This window comes from Notechis scutatus, chromosome 1, assembly GCF_049901735.1.
Source record: "Notechis scutatus isolate UNSWTSFEM ecotype Mainland chromosome 1, rNotScu1.2, whole genome shotgun sequence".
Classification (NCBI taxonomy): Eukaryota; Metazoa; Chordata; class Lepidosauria; order Squamata; family Elapidae; genus Notechis; species Notechis scutatus.
In genome coordinates, this window is record NC_142009.1 from 335,335,789 (window position 1) to 335,352,610 (window position 16,822).

The window sequence follows — 16,822 nt, forward strand, 5'->3', positions numbered from 1 at the left end:
GACATATACGTGGTAGGCAAATAATATTTCTCTCTTAACTCTACACAGAGAACTTCTGCAATGAATACCAGACACAAGGAGAGAGAACACACCCTGTAATGGCTGCCTTTCTATAAAACACTCCTTAAAGGGATAGAACCACCCCCAGTCTTAAAGGAAAAGACCCATGCTATGCTGATTCATGCTTATTGCATCAGCCTATATTGCACTAGACTTACAGCAGCTGGTAGCTATTCAATCTTACACCTCAACAGTTTCTCCTAAGCCCCCACAAACACACACTCATTTACACCCCAAATCACAACGGAGGGAGCCTACCGCTCTCCAACCCCACCAGGGCGGAAATATTTCCATCTTCTGGTTGTTTTTTTCTCCCACCAGAGTAATTCGAATCGGGTTCAAGAAGACCTGGAAACCGAGTTCCAATCTCTGTACCTCCTGCTGGATGAGCTCAAGGAAGGCATGTTGATGAAGATCAAGCAAGATCGAGCCAGCCGCACTTACGAGCTGCAGGTAAGGCTGCGTCGTCGGTGGGGAAAAGCAAAAGAGAGGCCGTGCAGTATGGGTTTCAGGATCTGTAGCTGAGAAGATGATCCACCGATCCATATTGACCGGAGGGGGGGGGGGGAATTCTGGGAGTTGAAGTCTACCTTTCTTAAAGGTTACCAAGGTTGAAAAAAAAAAAAAAAACAACGCCGTCCGATAGGGTGAGTCGGGCCTCCAAGGAGGGCTACTTAAGGTAGACTGCGCTGGAACATGGAGGTTCAATTTAGGGCTTTCCCCCCCCAAAAGTTTGAGCATTCTAATCTAGACTCTTTCGTGCTGCTGTCCCCTAGGGGGTCACTTGTCTGTTTGCAACCAAGAGGCAGCCCTAGTGTTAATTGCGATGCGAGGCCTTCTTCGTTATTCATAAATTATTTTAATTAGTCATCTGTTTCCCTTTCAAAACCTACCTGACTTTTGCAGCCCTCTCTATCTTGCACCCGTGAGTTCCTCAAGACAAAAATGCAGGCACACCAGATTGTTGACTTGAACCCAGGTCTCTCAGCCAATTACCCCCTTTGGACTCAGTCCCTGAATCAAAATCAAGATTATTATTATTATTTTTTAAATAACATTAATGGGAATTCAGAGCAAGAAAATGAAAAAGGGAGGGAAGCCAAACTTCTCTTCACTCACTCTTTCAAAAAAAAATTTATTTACTAATATCCTCTTTTCTGTTCGTCTTTCGCACCCAGAACCAGCTGGCGGCGTGCACAAAAGCCTTGGAAAGCTCAGAGGAACTTTTAGAAACTGCCAACCAGACCCTCCAAGGGGCCGAGAATCATGATTTATACCAGGTAAAAATAATTCCTAGTTCTGTCTCTCTCTCTGTGTGTGTGTGTGTTTGTGCACACGTATGTGAGTTGTGTACGTTTAATTACAGAACAAATTTTTGCCAAGGATGCCAAGCCATTGGTTAAATCCGTGCTAAGAGATCCCACGATGCCTTCATAATCGTGCATCCTTCTTAACTGCCGTGCGGGTGGACAAGCTACAACTCCCTCGATCCCCCACAAGTCGGAGGCTGTGGATGCTGGGTATTCTCCAGGGGATTGGATTCTGCCGGTTCAGACCGGTTCTATAGAACCGGTTGTTATGATTCTGCGCAGTTAGCTACAATTCCCTCGATCCCCCACAAGTCGGAGGCTGTGGATGCTGGGTGATCTCCAGGGGATTGGATTCTACCGGTTCAGACCGGTTCTATAGAACCGGTTGTTATGATTCTGCGCAGTTAGCTACAACTCCCTCGATCCCCCACGAGTCGGAGGCTGTGGATGCTGGGTGATCTCCAGGGGATTGGATTCTACTGGTTCAGACCGGTTCTATAGAACGTTGTTATGATTCTGCACAGTTAGCTCACACTCCTCGATCCCCCACTAGTCGGAGGCTGTGGATGCTGGGTGATCTCCAGGGGATTGGATTCTACGTTCAGACCGGTTCTATAGAACCGTTGTTATGATTCTGCGCAGTTAGCTACAACTCCCTCGATCCCCCACTAGTCGGAGGCTGTGGATGCTGGGTGATCTCCAGGGGATTGGATTCTGCCGGTTCAGACCGGTTCTATAGAACCGGTTGTTATGATTCTGCGCAGTTAGCTACAACTCCCCGATCCCCCACATGTCGGAGGCTGTGGATGCTGGGTGATCTCCAGGGGATTGGATTCTACCGGTTCAGACCGGTTCTATAGAACCGGTTGCTATGATTCTGCGCAGTTAGCTACAACTCCTCGATCCCCCACTAGTCGGAGGCTGTGGATGCTGGGTGATCTCCAGGGATTGATTCTGCCGGTTCAGATCGGTTCTATAGAACCGGTTGTTATGATTCTGCGCAGTTAGCTACAACTCCTCGATCCCCCACAAGTCAGAGGCTGTGGATGCTGGGTGATCTCCAGGGATTGGATTCTGCGGTTCAGACCGGTTCTATAGAACCGGTTATTATGATTCTGCGCAGTTAGCTACAACTCCTCGATCCCCCACTAGTCGGAGGCTGTGGATGCTGGGTGATCTCCAGGGGATTGGATTCTACCGGTTCAGACCGGTTCTATAGAACCGGTTATTATGATTCTGCGCAGTTAGCTACAACTCCCTCGATCCCCCACTAGTGGGAGGCTGTGGATGCTGGGTGATCTCCAGGGGATTGGATTCTAACGGTTCAGACCGGTTCTATAGAACCGGTTGTTATGATTCTGCGCAGTTAGCTACAACTCCCTCGATCCCCCACGAGTCGGAGGCTGTGGATGCTGGGTGATCTCCAGGGGATTGGATTCTACCGGTTCAGACCGGTTCTATAGAACCGGTTGTTATGATTCTGCGCAGTTCGGAGAACAGGCAAATTGTGCCCTTGGCTGGCCCCGCTCCTCTCCACCCTCCCCTCCCTGCCAAGTCAGTCCTTATCGTGCATGCGCAACATCGTGCGCATCCCTGACATCGCTGACTGCGTTCTCCCCTGCCCAGTCCCTCCTTCAGGTATTTCTTTTACTTTTCCCATCCCGACGATCGGCTGTTCCGATGATCAGCTGTGCCGGGATCCCCCTCGCTGTCTTACTGCTTCCCCCAGGCGGATTCCCTGAGGCCCCGGAGGCAGAAGAAGAAGAAGAAGAAGAAGAAGAAGAAGAAGAAGAAGAAGAAGAAGAAGAAGACACGCCCACCCAGTCACCTGGCCATGCCCACCTGGCCACGCCCACCTAGCCACGCCCACAGAACCGGTCATTAAAAAATGTGAATCTCACCCATGCTGCTCTCATCCAACCCCTTTTGGAGAACACTGACTCAAAATGAATCCCAGATTTGGATCCCAGCCTATCATGTGGATTAGATGATGTTTGGACGGGGGGGCTCATTTATTTATTGATTTTAATCGGCCCTCGTCTATCCCGCAGGGTTCTTGGGAGGGTTTTTTAAAAAAAGGGGGGCCAGATTTGGTTGGATCCCAGCCTATCATGTCCATGGGCTGATATTTGGGGGGGGGGGTTGGGGGTTGGCAAGTAGTCCTGGACATATGACCCCCCTTGAGCCCAAAATTTCTGTTGCTAAGGGAGACCATCGTTAAGTGAGTTTTGCCCCATTTTATGACCTTTCTTGCCACCATTGTTAAATTCCCAAAAGGGAATTCCCCGGGACACTGTGACCGTCATAAATAGGAGTCGGTTGCCAAGCGTCCGAAATTTGGATCAGATGAGGGCGCTGCAACAGTTGTAAGTGTGGAAAATGGTCGTAAGTCACCTTTTTTTGGTGTCGTCGTAACTTCAGACGGTCACTAAATGAACTGTTTGCAAGTCGAGGACTACCTGCAATTATATTTTTAATTTGCCCTCGCCTGCCTCACAGAGGTTTTTTTTTGGGGGGAATAAAAGGCCCAGATTCGGATGGATTGCAGCCTATCACTAACAGATTCTCTAACAGATCATCAGAGTTGGAAGGGACCTTGTAGGTCATCTAGTCCAACCCCCTGCCCAAGCAGGAGATCCACATTAATTGGACAATATTGGGGTGCTTTATTATATTTTTAATTCGCCCTCGCCTGCCTTACAGAGTTTTTTTGGGGGGGGTGGATAAAAAGGCCCAGATTCGGATGGATCGCAGCCTATCACATTATTGGACAATATTGGGGTGGTTTATTATATTTTTAGTTCACTGTTGGCCTACCTCGCAGGGTTCTTGGGAGGGATAAAAAGCCTAGGGGAAGCCAAAAAGTGGTGAGAAGGGTTTTCTGTATGCATGCAATGGAGGGCAGCTTAGCAGGCTTCCTGTCTAGAATGCTCTTGAGATGAAATAGAAGCGATGCTTATTTAATTCGTCTTTGTGACACCTTCCTTGCTTTTCTTCTTCTTCTTCTTCCTTTTCTCTCTCCTTTCTTTCTCCATCTTCCTTGCGCTGCTTCGAAGGCTGCTAAACAGATCAAAGACAGGTAGGCCATCCCTTGGAACACACCTGGCCAGGTTTTGGCCTTGTTATTTTCTCGGGGTGGGGAAAGTGGGGGGCATACAGGATATATTTAAAATGGCTGTAAAAATGTCTGGACTCCAATTCCCAGAATTCCCCAGCCAAGAGGGGAATTTCTGGGAGTTGAAGTCCGGACATCTTAAGAATCGCTAAATTTGAGAAATGGCGGTTTCCACTCCAAATGGAAGCTGGCCCTTCGAGAGATTCCTTGGCCCACCTCCTTGTAAGCAAGGGGAAGTGCACTCTGCCCATGCCCCAACGACCCCTTGACTTCCCATCGTCTCAGCCGGCCAGCCAGCCCATCTTCCTACATGTCCTTTGGGTGGGGTGGGGGGGTTGCTGGGTGGAGCAAGTCACTCTTCACATGCTCAGAAGTCCTTGGCTTTTGCCACCGGAGGCAGGCAGGCCCTCGGAACTCTGCACATGCTTTGGAGACAGGTTTTGGCCGACAGGTTTTGGCGACAGGTTTTTGCAAGGCTGCATCTGGACGCTGGGGGGTTCTTTGCATGTTGCCTTCTCCGATCCCTCTCGCTCTAGGCTGTGAAAGACGTGTTTGCGGGGTGGGAGGGTGGAAGTGTTTGATGGCGCGCCTTTCTAACTCGCCTCTCCTTCCCCTCCATAGTGTGACGATGGCTCCGGCTTTCCGCCTCTCTCTCAAGGCTAAAGTAACCGACAACATGAGCCATTTAATGGTGGATTTTGCCCAGGAACGCCAAATGCTACACTCTCTCAAATTCCTGCCAGGTAACTAGAAAAAATGTGCTTTTTTTTTTTAAACTTATGCAGGGTAGGGTAGATTTTGTTTTCAGCTGAAGACTACCAAGTCCATGCTTCACAGCCAAGGTGCATTCTCCAAGCTTATTTTTAATTAGATTTTTTTAAAAAAAAATCCCGCCTTTTACTACTTTATTGGTAACTCACAGCAGTTAATATACAGTATATAATATTCCTTCCCGCTCTTTTTTTCCACTAATGACAAACCTGTGAGATGGATTGAGCTGAGAGAGAAAGGACTGGCCCGATCACCAAGCAGGCTTTCCTGCCTAAGGCAGGACTAGAACTCACCGTCTCCTAGTGATTGGCTCAAAGTTACCAGCCAACTTTCATGCCCAAAATGGGACTAGAACTCCCCGTTTCCTGGTGATTGGCCCAAAGTCACCCAGTCGGCTTTCATACCTAAGGTGGGACTAGAACTCACTGTCTCCTGGTAATTGACCCAAAGTTACTAGCCAACTTTCATGCCTAAGGTGGGACTAGAACTCACTGTCTCCTGGTAATTGACCCAAAGTTACTAGCCAACTTTCATGCCTAAGGTGGGACTAGAACTCACTGTCTCCTGGTAATTGACCCAAAGACTCACTATCTCCTGGTGATTGACTCTAAGTCACCTAGTTGGCTTTCATGTCTTAAGTTGGGACTAGAACTCATAGTCCACTGGTGATTGGTCCAAAGACACCCAGCCAGTTTTCAGGCCTAAGGCGGGTTTACAACTCACCGGCTCCTGGTTACTACCAAACTAGTTTGCAGCTAGTCCTCAACATAGAACCAGAATTGGAACCAAAATTTTTGTTGTGAAGCAGTACAGTCATTAAGTGAAGCATCATGTAACTGCATCTGATTGGCAATGATCTTGGAGCTGTCATTAGAAGACAAAGGAGAACCATAGTTGATGTGCAGGAATCATATTTTCTTACCCAGGAAAGTAAAAACATTAGCTGAGGTAAAAAGCTAAAACTCAGTTATTAAAGTAGTAATTTATTAGAAAACAGACAACTCATTTGCTCCGTAATATATACTTAAAGTTAGTTGTGGTATCAGGTTTAAAGCTATGTTTTTTTAAACATGGCAACTTTAAAGTGGTTAAACTTCAACTCCCAAAATCCCTTAACCAGTATTTGTGGACTTCAATCCCATAATTCCCCAGCCAGCATGCTGGCCAGCCTGGGAATTCTGGGAGTTGAAGTCCACACATCTTGATGTAGCCAAGTTTGAAAAAATTGCTTTAAAGGTCTTAATCAACTTCTTCAAAAACTGGCGGAAATTAAAATGGAATTAATTAAAATTGAATTGAAGTCCCAAAAAACTTGAAATGCAATTTTCCCATTATGGTCTTTAATAATTTTTAAACTAATTTTTTACTACTATCTGTAAATTAGCACATGTTTATTTTTTTAATTTTATTTTTACAACAAAAACAACAAATAAAAAACATCTTTTAGTTATACAGTCTGTCATCTGGGATATATATAGATTGTGTACATAATAATATTTGTATACATTTCTCATTGAGTTTACAATCATATTGTATTCTAGTCAACATTATATATCATATTATCCTTTGATTTTTTATTTCAGTTTCAAACTATTCTTAAAGGCAAATCCCAACTTTTACTGAATTATATTCATGCTGAAACTTATTCAAAAATAATCCGTTATAATACACTGCTCAAAAAAATAAAGGGAACACAAAAATAAGACATCCTAGATCTGAATGAATGAAATATTCTTATTAAATACTTCGTTCATTACATAGTTTTATGTGCTGGCAACAAAATCACACAAAAATTATCAATGGAAATCAAATTTAGCAACCCATGGAGGACTGGATTTGGAGTTACACTCAAAATTAAAGTGGAAAAAAACACTACAGGCTGATCCAACTTTGATGTAATGTCCTTAAAACAAGTCAAAATGAGGCTCAGTAGTGTGTGTGGCCTCCACGTGTCTGTATGACCTCCCTACAATGCCTGGGCATGCTCCTGATGAGGTGGTGGATGGTCTCCTGAGGGATCTCCTCCCACACCTGGACTAAAGCATCCCCCAACTCCTGGACAGTCTGTGGTTCAATGTGGCATTGGTGGATGGAGCGAGACATGATGTCCCAGATGTGCTCAATTGGCTTCAGGTCTGGGGAATGGGTGGGCCAGTCCATAGCATCAATGCCTTCGTCTTGCAGGAACTGCTGACACACTCCAGCCACACGAGGTCTAGCATTGTCTTGCATTAGGAGGAACCCAGGGCCACCCGCACCAGCATATGGTCTCACAAGGGGTCTGAGGATCTCATCTTGGTACCTAATGGCAGTCAGGCTACCTCTGGCGAGCACATGGAGGGCTGTGTGGCCCCCTAAAGAAATGCCACCCCACACCATTACTGACCCACTGCCAAAGTGGTCATGCTGGAGGATGTTGCAGGCAGCAGAACATTCTCCACAGTGTCTCCAGACCCTGTCACGTCTGTCACATGTGCTCAGTGTGAACCTGCTTTCATCTGTGAAGAGCACAGGGTGCCAGTGGCGAATTTGCCAATCTTGGTGTTCTCTGGCAAATGCCAAACGTCCTGCACGGTGTCGGGCTGTAAGCACAGCCCCCACCTGTGGACATCGGGCCCTCATACCACTCTCATGGAGTCTGTTTCTGACCGTTTGAGCAGCCACATGCACATTTGTGGCCCGCTGGAGGTCATTTTGCAGGGCTCTGGCAGTGCTCCTCCTGTCCCTCCTTGCACAAAGGCGGACGTAGCGATCCTGATGCTGGGTTGTTGCTCTCCTACGGCCTCCTCCATGTCTCCTGATGTACTGGCCTGTCTCCTGGTAGAGCCTCCATGCTCTGGACACTACGCTGACAGACACAGCAAACCTTCTTGCCACAGCTCGCATTGATGTGCCATCCTGGATGAGCTGCACTACCTGAGCCACTTGTGTGGGTTGTAGACTCCGTCTCATGCTACCACTAGAGTGAAAGCACCGCCAGCATTCAAAAGTGACCAAACCATCAGCCAGAAAGCATAGGAACTGAGAAGTGGTCTGTGGTCACCACCTGCAGAACCACTCCTTTATTGGGGATGTCTTGCTAACTGCCTATGCTTTCCACCTGTTGTCCTTTCTATTTGCACAACAGCATGTGAAATTGATTGTCAATCAGTGTTGCTACCTAAGTGGACAGTTTGATTTCACAGAAGTGTGATTGACTTGGAGTTACATTGTGTTGTTTAAGTGTTCCCTTTATTTTTTTTTGAGCAGTGTATATCATTATTATTACAATATCCTTTAATTTTTTACTCTACTTTCTAACCATCCATAAAATAAATCCCAAATCTTATATTATTCCTTGTCTTCTTGTTCTCTAATTGCCAATGTTAATCTACTAATTTCTACACATTATTTTCTTAATCACCTCCTCCTCCATCAGAATTTTCTCATTTTTCCAATTTTGTGCAAATACAATTCTAACATTGATACATTAATAATCAAATATGTTATTTCTTTACTATAACTTTCAGGCAAAATCCCCCAGTAAAAATATCTCAGGCTTTAAATCTATGTGATGTTTTATCATTTTTTTCCAATCAAGCACATGTTTATTGAAGCCATGGGGACAGTGAGTAATTTTTTGAAAATCCTCACTGCTTCTATTCTTGAGTGACTGATGTAGAACCTGAAGAGGCAATTGAATCTCCTAGGAAAAGGGGCTAGTAGTCCCTGGTGAGGCCGAAGCTAGAATCTTGATTGCGAATCCCTTTTTTTAATCTCCCCGATTTGAAACGTAGTTCCCAGCGCGCCCGAGATAGACGTGGCTGAATCGTTGGTGGCCGACAACTGCGTAACGCTCGTTTGGAAAATGCCGGAAGAAGATAGCAAGATTGACCATTACGTGATGGAATATCGCAAGACCAACTTCGAAGGGCCTCCTCGAGTCAAGGAAGACCATCCCTGGATGGTTATTGAAGGGATCAAACAAACTGAGTATACGTTGTCTGGTAAGGCAAGCTGGATGGGACACAAGAGCTGGGTTTGAATCTCAAGAAGTCTACCTCTTAAGGGGGTGGGTGGCCATCTTGTCCACAGTGGCTAGGGAATTCTGCGAGTTGAACTCCCTGCATTTTAAAACCTGCCAAGATTGCAAAATACTGGACTACAATATTTAGAAGGTGAAGAAAGATTGGTAAATTTGAACACACACACACACACACACACACACACACACACACACACACATAGCTTTGTTCGGGTATTTTCCCACGTCATTGTAGTTGTGCTTTTAATGAAAATTCTCATCTGATGATGGCAGATGAGATTCTGCTGGAACGTTGCTACAACTTTGAAAGCACAACTACAATGACGTGGGAAAATACCCGAACAAAGCTGAATGCCATACATGTAAGTACCCGCGAAAACTTAAGAATATATATATATATATGATATATCTGCATTTTGCACTGTTTACATAATCCTTTTCATAAATCACATATATCCTTTTCATAAATCACATATATTTCCAGACTGATTCAGTAAATAATGTATTGTTCCTGCTATTAGCGGTAACCTCAGATTTTGTCTGTTACATCCAAAGTCTACTGATTCCTAAAAACCCAGGTTTTCTTTCAATTAGATCTGGGGTGGGGGGGGAATTGTACAGGTAATCCTTGACTTACAACCATTCATTTAGTGACTGTTCAAAATTACAACAGGACTGAAAACACTGACTTATAACCAGCTTTCGTGCCGTGGTCATGTGATCAAAATTCAGAATCTTGGTGACTGACTCCTAATTATGACGGTTGTAATGTCCCAGAGTCACATGATTCAGCCAGTTTGGACCGGTTCGGGCGAACCGGATGTTAAATTTACGTCTGGTTCAGCGAACCGGTAGTTCCGACGACTGGCTGGCTCGCCCCCCACCCCTCCCCTTCCCTCCCAGGAGTCCCCACATGGCCTGTTTTGGATCCCAGTTAAGTGCAGGGGGCGCATGGAATGAGCCTCCCACAGCCTCACGGAGGGCAAAAGCCTATTTCTGGCCTCCAGGGAGCCTCCGGAGTCCGGGGAGGCTGTTTTCGCCCTCCTGGAAGCTCGAGGAAAGCCTCCGGAGTCCGGGGAGTGCAAAAACACCCCCCCCCTTTCTGTGGTGCAGGAGTCTGACTAGGCCACGCCCACCCAGCAACCAGGCAGAGAACGGGTTGCTAAAATTTTTGAAGTCCATCCCTGGTCACGTGATTCCCTGTTACGACCTTAGGACGGACAAAATCAGTTGGAGGGGGGAGGTGGATTTGCTTAATGACTGCGTGATTCACTTAACAACTGCAGTGGTTCGCTTAACAACCATGGCAAGGAATGCTCTAAAATGGGGCCAGACTCACTTCATGGGCGTCCTGCTTAGCGATGGAAATGTTGTCGTTGTAAGTCTGCCTGTTTGTGTTTCAGAAGTAAAGCTTTACCCAGGGCAAGAGGCCTCAACCAGCATTTAGTGGCCCCACCTATTTCAGAAATTTGGGATTGCTGATGAAGGAAAGAGAGAGACTTAATGGGGAGAAGGAAGAGAGGACTATGGCCAGGCCCACACCCTGCCTTTTAGAGGGACGGCAGGCACGGTGGGGGGGACACACGTATAAATATTAAATATTAAATTCCCGCCAACTTTCTTTTTCCTTTTCCATCTCTGCAGGGCTTAAATTTGATATGAAGTACATGAATTTTCGGGTCAAAGCTTGCAACAAAGCTGTTGCAGGAGAGTTTTCGGAGTCAGTCACTTTGGAAACAAGAGGTGAGCAACCCCGATAGGTGGTTTATGCACAGGTGGCGGGGTGTGTGTGGGGGGGTGGCGATGTGGTTGTCCAGCCTAGTTAAAACTTAGCCACGATTGGAAAGTTCCAGTTTTGATGCTTGTGGTTTCCTAGTATGGATTTAATGGGGAATCCAGGATTGTGATCCCCCCCCCCAAAATGTTAAACTCAGGAGCATCTGAAGGTCAAAAAAGTCAAAATGGTGGAAAGGAAAGGAAAGGGGTAGGGAGGGAGGGAGGAGGAGGAAAAAGGAAGGAAGGAAATGAGAGGAGAAATTAAGAGCAGGAGTGGAGAGAAAAGAAAGGAAAGAGGGAGGGAGGAGAAAAGAGGGGGAGGGGAGGAAAGAAGGAAGAAAGGAAATGAGAGGAGAAATTAAGAGCAGAAGGGAAGAGAAAGGAAAGAGAAAGGAAAGGAAAGAGGGAGGGAGAGAGGGAGGGAGGGGAGAGACGGAAGGGAGTAAAGAAGGAAAGAAATGAGAGGAGAAATTAAGAGCAGGAGGGGAGAGAAGGGAAAGACAAAGGCGAGGGGAGGAAGGAAGGAAGGAAGGAAGGAAGGAAGGAAGGAAGGAAGGAAGGAAGGAAGGAAGGAAGGAAGGAAGGAAGGAAGGAAGGAAGGAAGGAAGGAAGGAAGGAAGGAAGGAAGGAAGGAAGGAAGAAAAAAAGAGGAGAAATCAGGAGCGGAACAGGAGGGAGGAAGGAAGGGACTGAGATGTAAACATGAAAACATCTTCCTTCTCTTCCCAGCCTTCATGTACCGCCTGGATGGCAGCACCAGCCACCTGAATCTCAAGGTGGAAGACCTGAGTGTGGAATGGGACGCCATGGGCGGGAAGGTGCAAGACATGAAAGCGCGAGAAAAGGACGGGAAGGGCCGAACCGCCTCCCCGGTTAATTCTCCAGCCAGGTAAGTAAATACCTTTGCTCGGCTGTGCTGGTTTATTTCTTCATTTAGTCAGCCTTGAAATTTGATCACATGGGGAGGCTACAATGGCCATAAGTGTGAAAAATGGTCCTAAGTCACTTTTTTCAGCGCCGTTGTATGTTTGAATGATCACTAAACGAACGGTTGTAAGTCGAGGACTACCTGTATAGCTTAACTCTGGCAAGATTCTGTCTCTATGGTGGGAGCGGATAAAGAATTGAACTTTGGCTGGATTGTTTTATGTCATTCTCAAGCTAGGCTGATAAATGCTGCTATTAAATGAATGCAGGTAGTCCTCAACTTACAACAGTTCATTTAGTGACCATTTGAGGTTACCACAGCACTGAAAAAAGTGACTTACAATGGTTTTTTTTAACACTTACAACCATTGCCGCATCCCTCCCCTGGTCATGTGATTTACATTCAGAAGCTTGGCAACTGACTCGTATTTATGACGGTCGCAGTGTCCCCAGGGTCATGTGATCCTCTTTTTCAACCTTCTGAAAAACAAAGTGTAATAGGGAAGCCCGGTTCACTTAACGACCGCGTGATCCACTTAACAATAGCAGTGATTCGCTTAACAAACGCAGCAAGAAAAGTCGTAAAATGGGGGCAAAACTCATTCCACACGTGTCTCGCTTTAGCAACAGAAATTTGGGGCTCAGTTGTGACTGCAAGTCTCGGGCCAAGAGATACAAAATGGTGCCTTTATGATTTGACGCCTTGGTTTCTCCAACGCGGCTTTGTCACAGTGTGCAAAAGGGGGCTGTGTTCCAAATGATACAATCAGGGGTGGGATTCTACAGATTCGGACCAGTTCGGTTGTGTTAAGTTTTCACCTGGTTTGCCGAACCGGCTGGCCCTGCCCACCCCACCCCGTCCCTCCCAGGAGTCTCCACGTGGCCCATTTTCAATGGAGGGAAGGGCAGGATCGGCGTGGAAGCTCTGGGAGCGGGAAAAACGGGCCTTCTGGAAGTCCAGAAACGGGCCTGTTTCCAGCTTCCAGGGGGCCTCCAGAGCCTGGGGGAGGCTGTTTTTGCCCTCCCAGAGGCCCGAGGGAAGCCTCCGGACCCTTGGGAGGGCGAAAATGGCCTCCTCCGGGCTCTGTCAGCCCATCGGAAGCCAGAAACAGGACGTTCCGGTAGGCCACGCCCACCACGGACACACACCCCATCCAGCAACCCAGCAGCGAACCAGTTGCTGGGATTTGGGAATCCCATCCTTGGATACAATTCCCAGACACACACACACACACACACACCCATTGTCACCCTCTCTTGAACGTGGTCTCAGGACCTCCACCACCTCTGGATTTTCTCATCTATCAGGTGCGTCCAGTCTCCAAAAAGGATGCCAACAGGCCGCGGAGGGAGAGACCGATTCACCGCCGAATCCTACACGGTGTTAGGTAAGGATCTCGTCAGTATCCTGGGTAAAATTTGGGGTGCTACAAGAAAAAAAAAATAACTGATCCAAGGAGGAAGATGCAGGAAAGGTTTCTGTTTATTTAGAAGGGCCAGCAGCATGTTTCTGGGGTGGCTGACAAAATGAGGGTTGAGATAGGCGAGCTTTTATAAACTCTGTGGGGCTTTGTGATTGAGATGCCTGTTGGTTGTGAAATGTACTTTGACCTGTGATTGAGTGTGCCCTTAATTCTAATTATTGTTGCCTGGCTCCAGCTGTGGCTGGGAGGTCATGCCCTGTCCTTGGAGCTGGGTGGGGGAATGTAGATTTTAGGAGTCTATGTTTTTCTACTTTTTAATCCCATCAACTCCACCCTTCTGTGGGAGCTGTGGCTGTAGGTGTTTCATGAATAGGTTGGCCTGGCTGTTTGAACGGGTACAAAATATCCAGGGGTGAGATTCAAATTTCTTAATAACTGGCTCTGTGGGCACAGCCTAATTTGTGAGTGTGGCTTGGTGGTCACATGACTGGGTGGGCGCAGCTTGTATGTAAATATTGTAAATATTTATGTAAATATTGAATATTTTTTTTATAAAAAAGAGCAACTTTTACCCAAAATCAGGCAAAGCAGGCAGGCAGATTGAGTTGCTCACAGAATCACAGATTCACTCAGAGATCTACCTTTCTGCCATCTGATGCCTGAGTCTGCACTGAAAAATAGAAGCTTCAGTCCTAAAAGAAGGTTCAGCTCTGCTTTTAGATTAGCTAGAAAGCAAGAAATCCAACGATTTCCTGCTTTCTAGCTAATCTAAATCTCCCGGCACAGTTGACAGAACAGCTGATGGTCGGGGGGGAAAAAAGGAAAAATAGCACCTTACCAAAAATTAGGGTAATGCAGGCAAGTTGGATGGCGCGCATGCCAGGTAAGGAGTGAGTGGGCGGGGCGAGAAGGGAGAGGCAGGGCCAGCCAGAGGTGCGACTTGCCGGTTCTCCAAACTGGGCAGAATCATAACAACCGGTTCTATACAACCAGTCCGACCAGGTAGAATCCTACCCCTGAAGATATCCATCTCTAAAGACTTCAGGCTTCTGCTTGAGGCTGTTTTCCTGTAGCAGGAAGACTGGGGTTGCTTTCTGCCTTTAAGAACATGTTTCTCCTCTTCTCCCTTAGGGAAAATAAAATATTCTGCCGCTTTTAATATTCCCCAAAATATTTCATTCTCTAAGGGGGGGGGACTTCCCACAGGGGGTCTTGTGAACTTCTGGGAGTTGAAGTCCACAAACACTGGCTGAGCATTCTGGGAGTTGAAGTCCACACATTTTAAAGCCGCCAAGGTTGAGAATTAAACTCAGAACAACCAGATCTAGGTTTATTGCAGCCAGTTTCTCAAGCTCGCCGACTTTAAGACGCGTGGATTTCAGCGTTTAAGTCCACGCGCCTTAAATCCCTGAAACATTTGAGAAACATTGATTTTAGCCAATGAAAAGCAAGCAAACGGATTTATCAGCCAATCCAAGGACTCGATAACTCTTCCCGTCACAGGTGACACCTTGATTGACAGTGGTGACCACTACTGGGAGGTACGCTACGATCGGGACAGCAAGGCCTTTGCGGTGGGCGTGGCTTATCGGACTTTGGGCAAGTTTGACCAGCTGGGCAAAACTTCTTCTTCTTGGTGCCTTCATCTTAACAACTGGCTACAGGTCAGCTTCACAGCCAAACACAACAACAAAGCCAAAATCTTGGACATCCCAGTTCCGGATATTCTAGGCGTCTATTGCAATTTCCACGAAGGTAAATTCTTACGATGAAATGAATGGAAAAGAAATTGAGTTGTTGTTATTATTATTATTATTATTAGTAGTATTAGTATTAGTATTAGTATTGTTGTTGTTGTTATTGTTGTTATTGTTACTGTTACTGTTACTGTTATTATTATACATGAGAGTCAGTAATAATAACAATAACAATAACAATAATAAAATAACATTTTTAGATCACATATTATCTCTTATTCATTAAACATGAAACTCAGTCAATTGAACATTTAAATTTTATTTAAATAAATATTTAAACATTTAATTATTATTACTATTACTACTAGTATTATTGTTGTAATAATAATAGTAATAGTAATAATTTCAGAAGATAACATCTTGTCCCCTGCTTGGGGATCAGGATGGAAAATGTCTATTCTGGTCTGGAGAGATTTACAAGAAGTCTCCCAGATGGGGTCAAAACAGTCAAAATGGCCGGCCCTTCTAGGTGAAGGAGTGTCGGCCATTTTGACTTTTTTGACCATTTCCTACCGATTTGGAAGTTTTGAAGAGGGATGAAGGATCCTTGAAGGGTGCTATGATCCCAACCCCACCCTTATTTTCAGGAATCCTAACGGCTGAATTTTATTTAGTTATTTTATTTTATTTTATCCCTTGTTTTAGGAAGGCTACTGGCTGAATTTGGGGATGCTCGGGTGTGGCGGGGCTGAGAAATAGAGTCAAGGGTCAGGGGCGGAATGGTTGACCCCCTCCCAGGTTATTTGACACACACACACCCCATCGCTTTCTCTTTTCCCCAATATGGTTTCAGAAAACAGGGGGGACAAGAATGGATACGGAATTGTGGGCAAGCTCACAAAATGGTTCTCCAGCAGTGGGAGGGCTCCAAATGGCCACGATGAAAGATATACGGGTCATCCCCGACTTACAACAGTTCACTTGGAAGTTACGACCGCACTGAAAAAAAGCGAGTTAACGGCCATTTTTCACCCTTGTGTCCCTTTCAGCATCTTGATGGTTGTGTGAGATTTACATTAGGAGGCTTGACAACAGACTGACATTTAGGATGGTCGCAGTGTCCCGGGGTCACTTTTGCGACCTTTCTCACAAGCAAAATCCAAGGGGAAGCCAGATTCACTTAACAAACAAAATTCAATCGCAGGGATTCACTTAACAACGGTGGTTAGAAAGGTCGCAAAATGGGGCAAAACTCGCTCGACGAAGGCCTCGCTTAACAACAGAAATGTTGGGCTCAATTCTGGTCATAAGTTGAGGACAACCTGTGTTTCAACACACACTACAGGTATAAAGGGGAGGGGGCGTGTCCCTTCCCTAATGGATTCCCGTGATGGGCGTGGCCATTCAGGACTATGGGTGTGGCTATTTGCTGGAGCTTTGGCTAGCCAAACAGAGCTTCCCTGGGGAGGAGCAGTCTACCTTAGAATGCTTACTGCCATTTCTTTCTGCCTCTCGGGGAGGAAGCCGGTAAATCCCGAAAGTACAAACTGTTTCCATTTAGCGACCGTTCAAAGCCACAACGGCGCCGAAAAAGGGGACCGTTTTTTTCATGTTTGCGACCATCAAAGTTGATGGGGAAGCCTGATTCGCTTAACAACCGTTTACTGGCTTGCATGACTCCCTCAACAACCACCCTTGTTTAAATGAAGGAAATTCTG

The 16,822-nt window shown here is 46.1% G+C and overlaps 1 protein-coding gene across 4 annotated transcripts in view; it reads left to right on the forward strand.

Annotated features, from left to right (window-relative positions):
- Positions 1-16,822, forward strand: part of FSD1 (fibronectin type III and SPRY domain containing 1) — a 28,598-nt gene that overhangs the window by 6,966 nt on the left and 4,810 nt on the right. For 2 of the 4 annotated variants that reach the window (XM_087952795.1, XM_087952796.1), the window contains exons 3-11: positions 382-513; positions 1,239-1,340; positions 4,427-4,449; positions 5,107-5,228; positions 9,033-9,242; positions 10,925-11,023; positions 11,786-11,945; positions 13,292-13,371; positions 14,911-15,162. In XM_087952795.1, the coding sequence (XP_087808921.1) occupies positions 382-513; positions 1,239-1,340; positions 4,427-4,449; positions 5,107-5,228; positions 9,033-9,242; positions 10,925-11,023; positions 11,786-11,945; positions 13,292-13,371; positions 14,911-15,162 (1,180 nt within the window). Of the gene's footprint in view, positions 1-381; positions 514-1,238; positions 1,341-4,426; positions 4,450-5,106; positions 5,229-9,032; positions 9,243-10,924; positions 11,024-11,785; positions 11,946-13,291; positions 13,372-14,910; positions 15,163-16,822 lie in introns of those variants that run through there. The other 2 variants (XM_087952798.1, XM_087952797.1) reach the window with 2 other exon arrangements.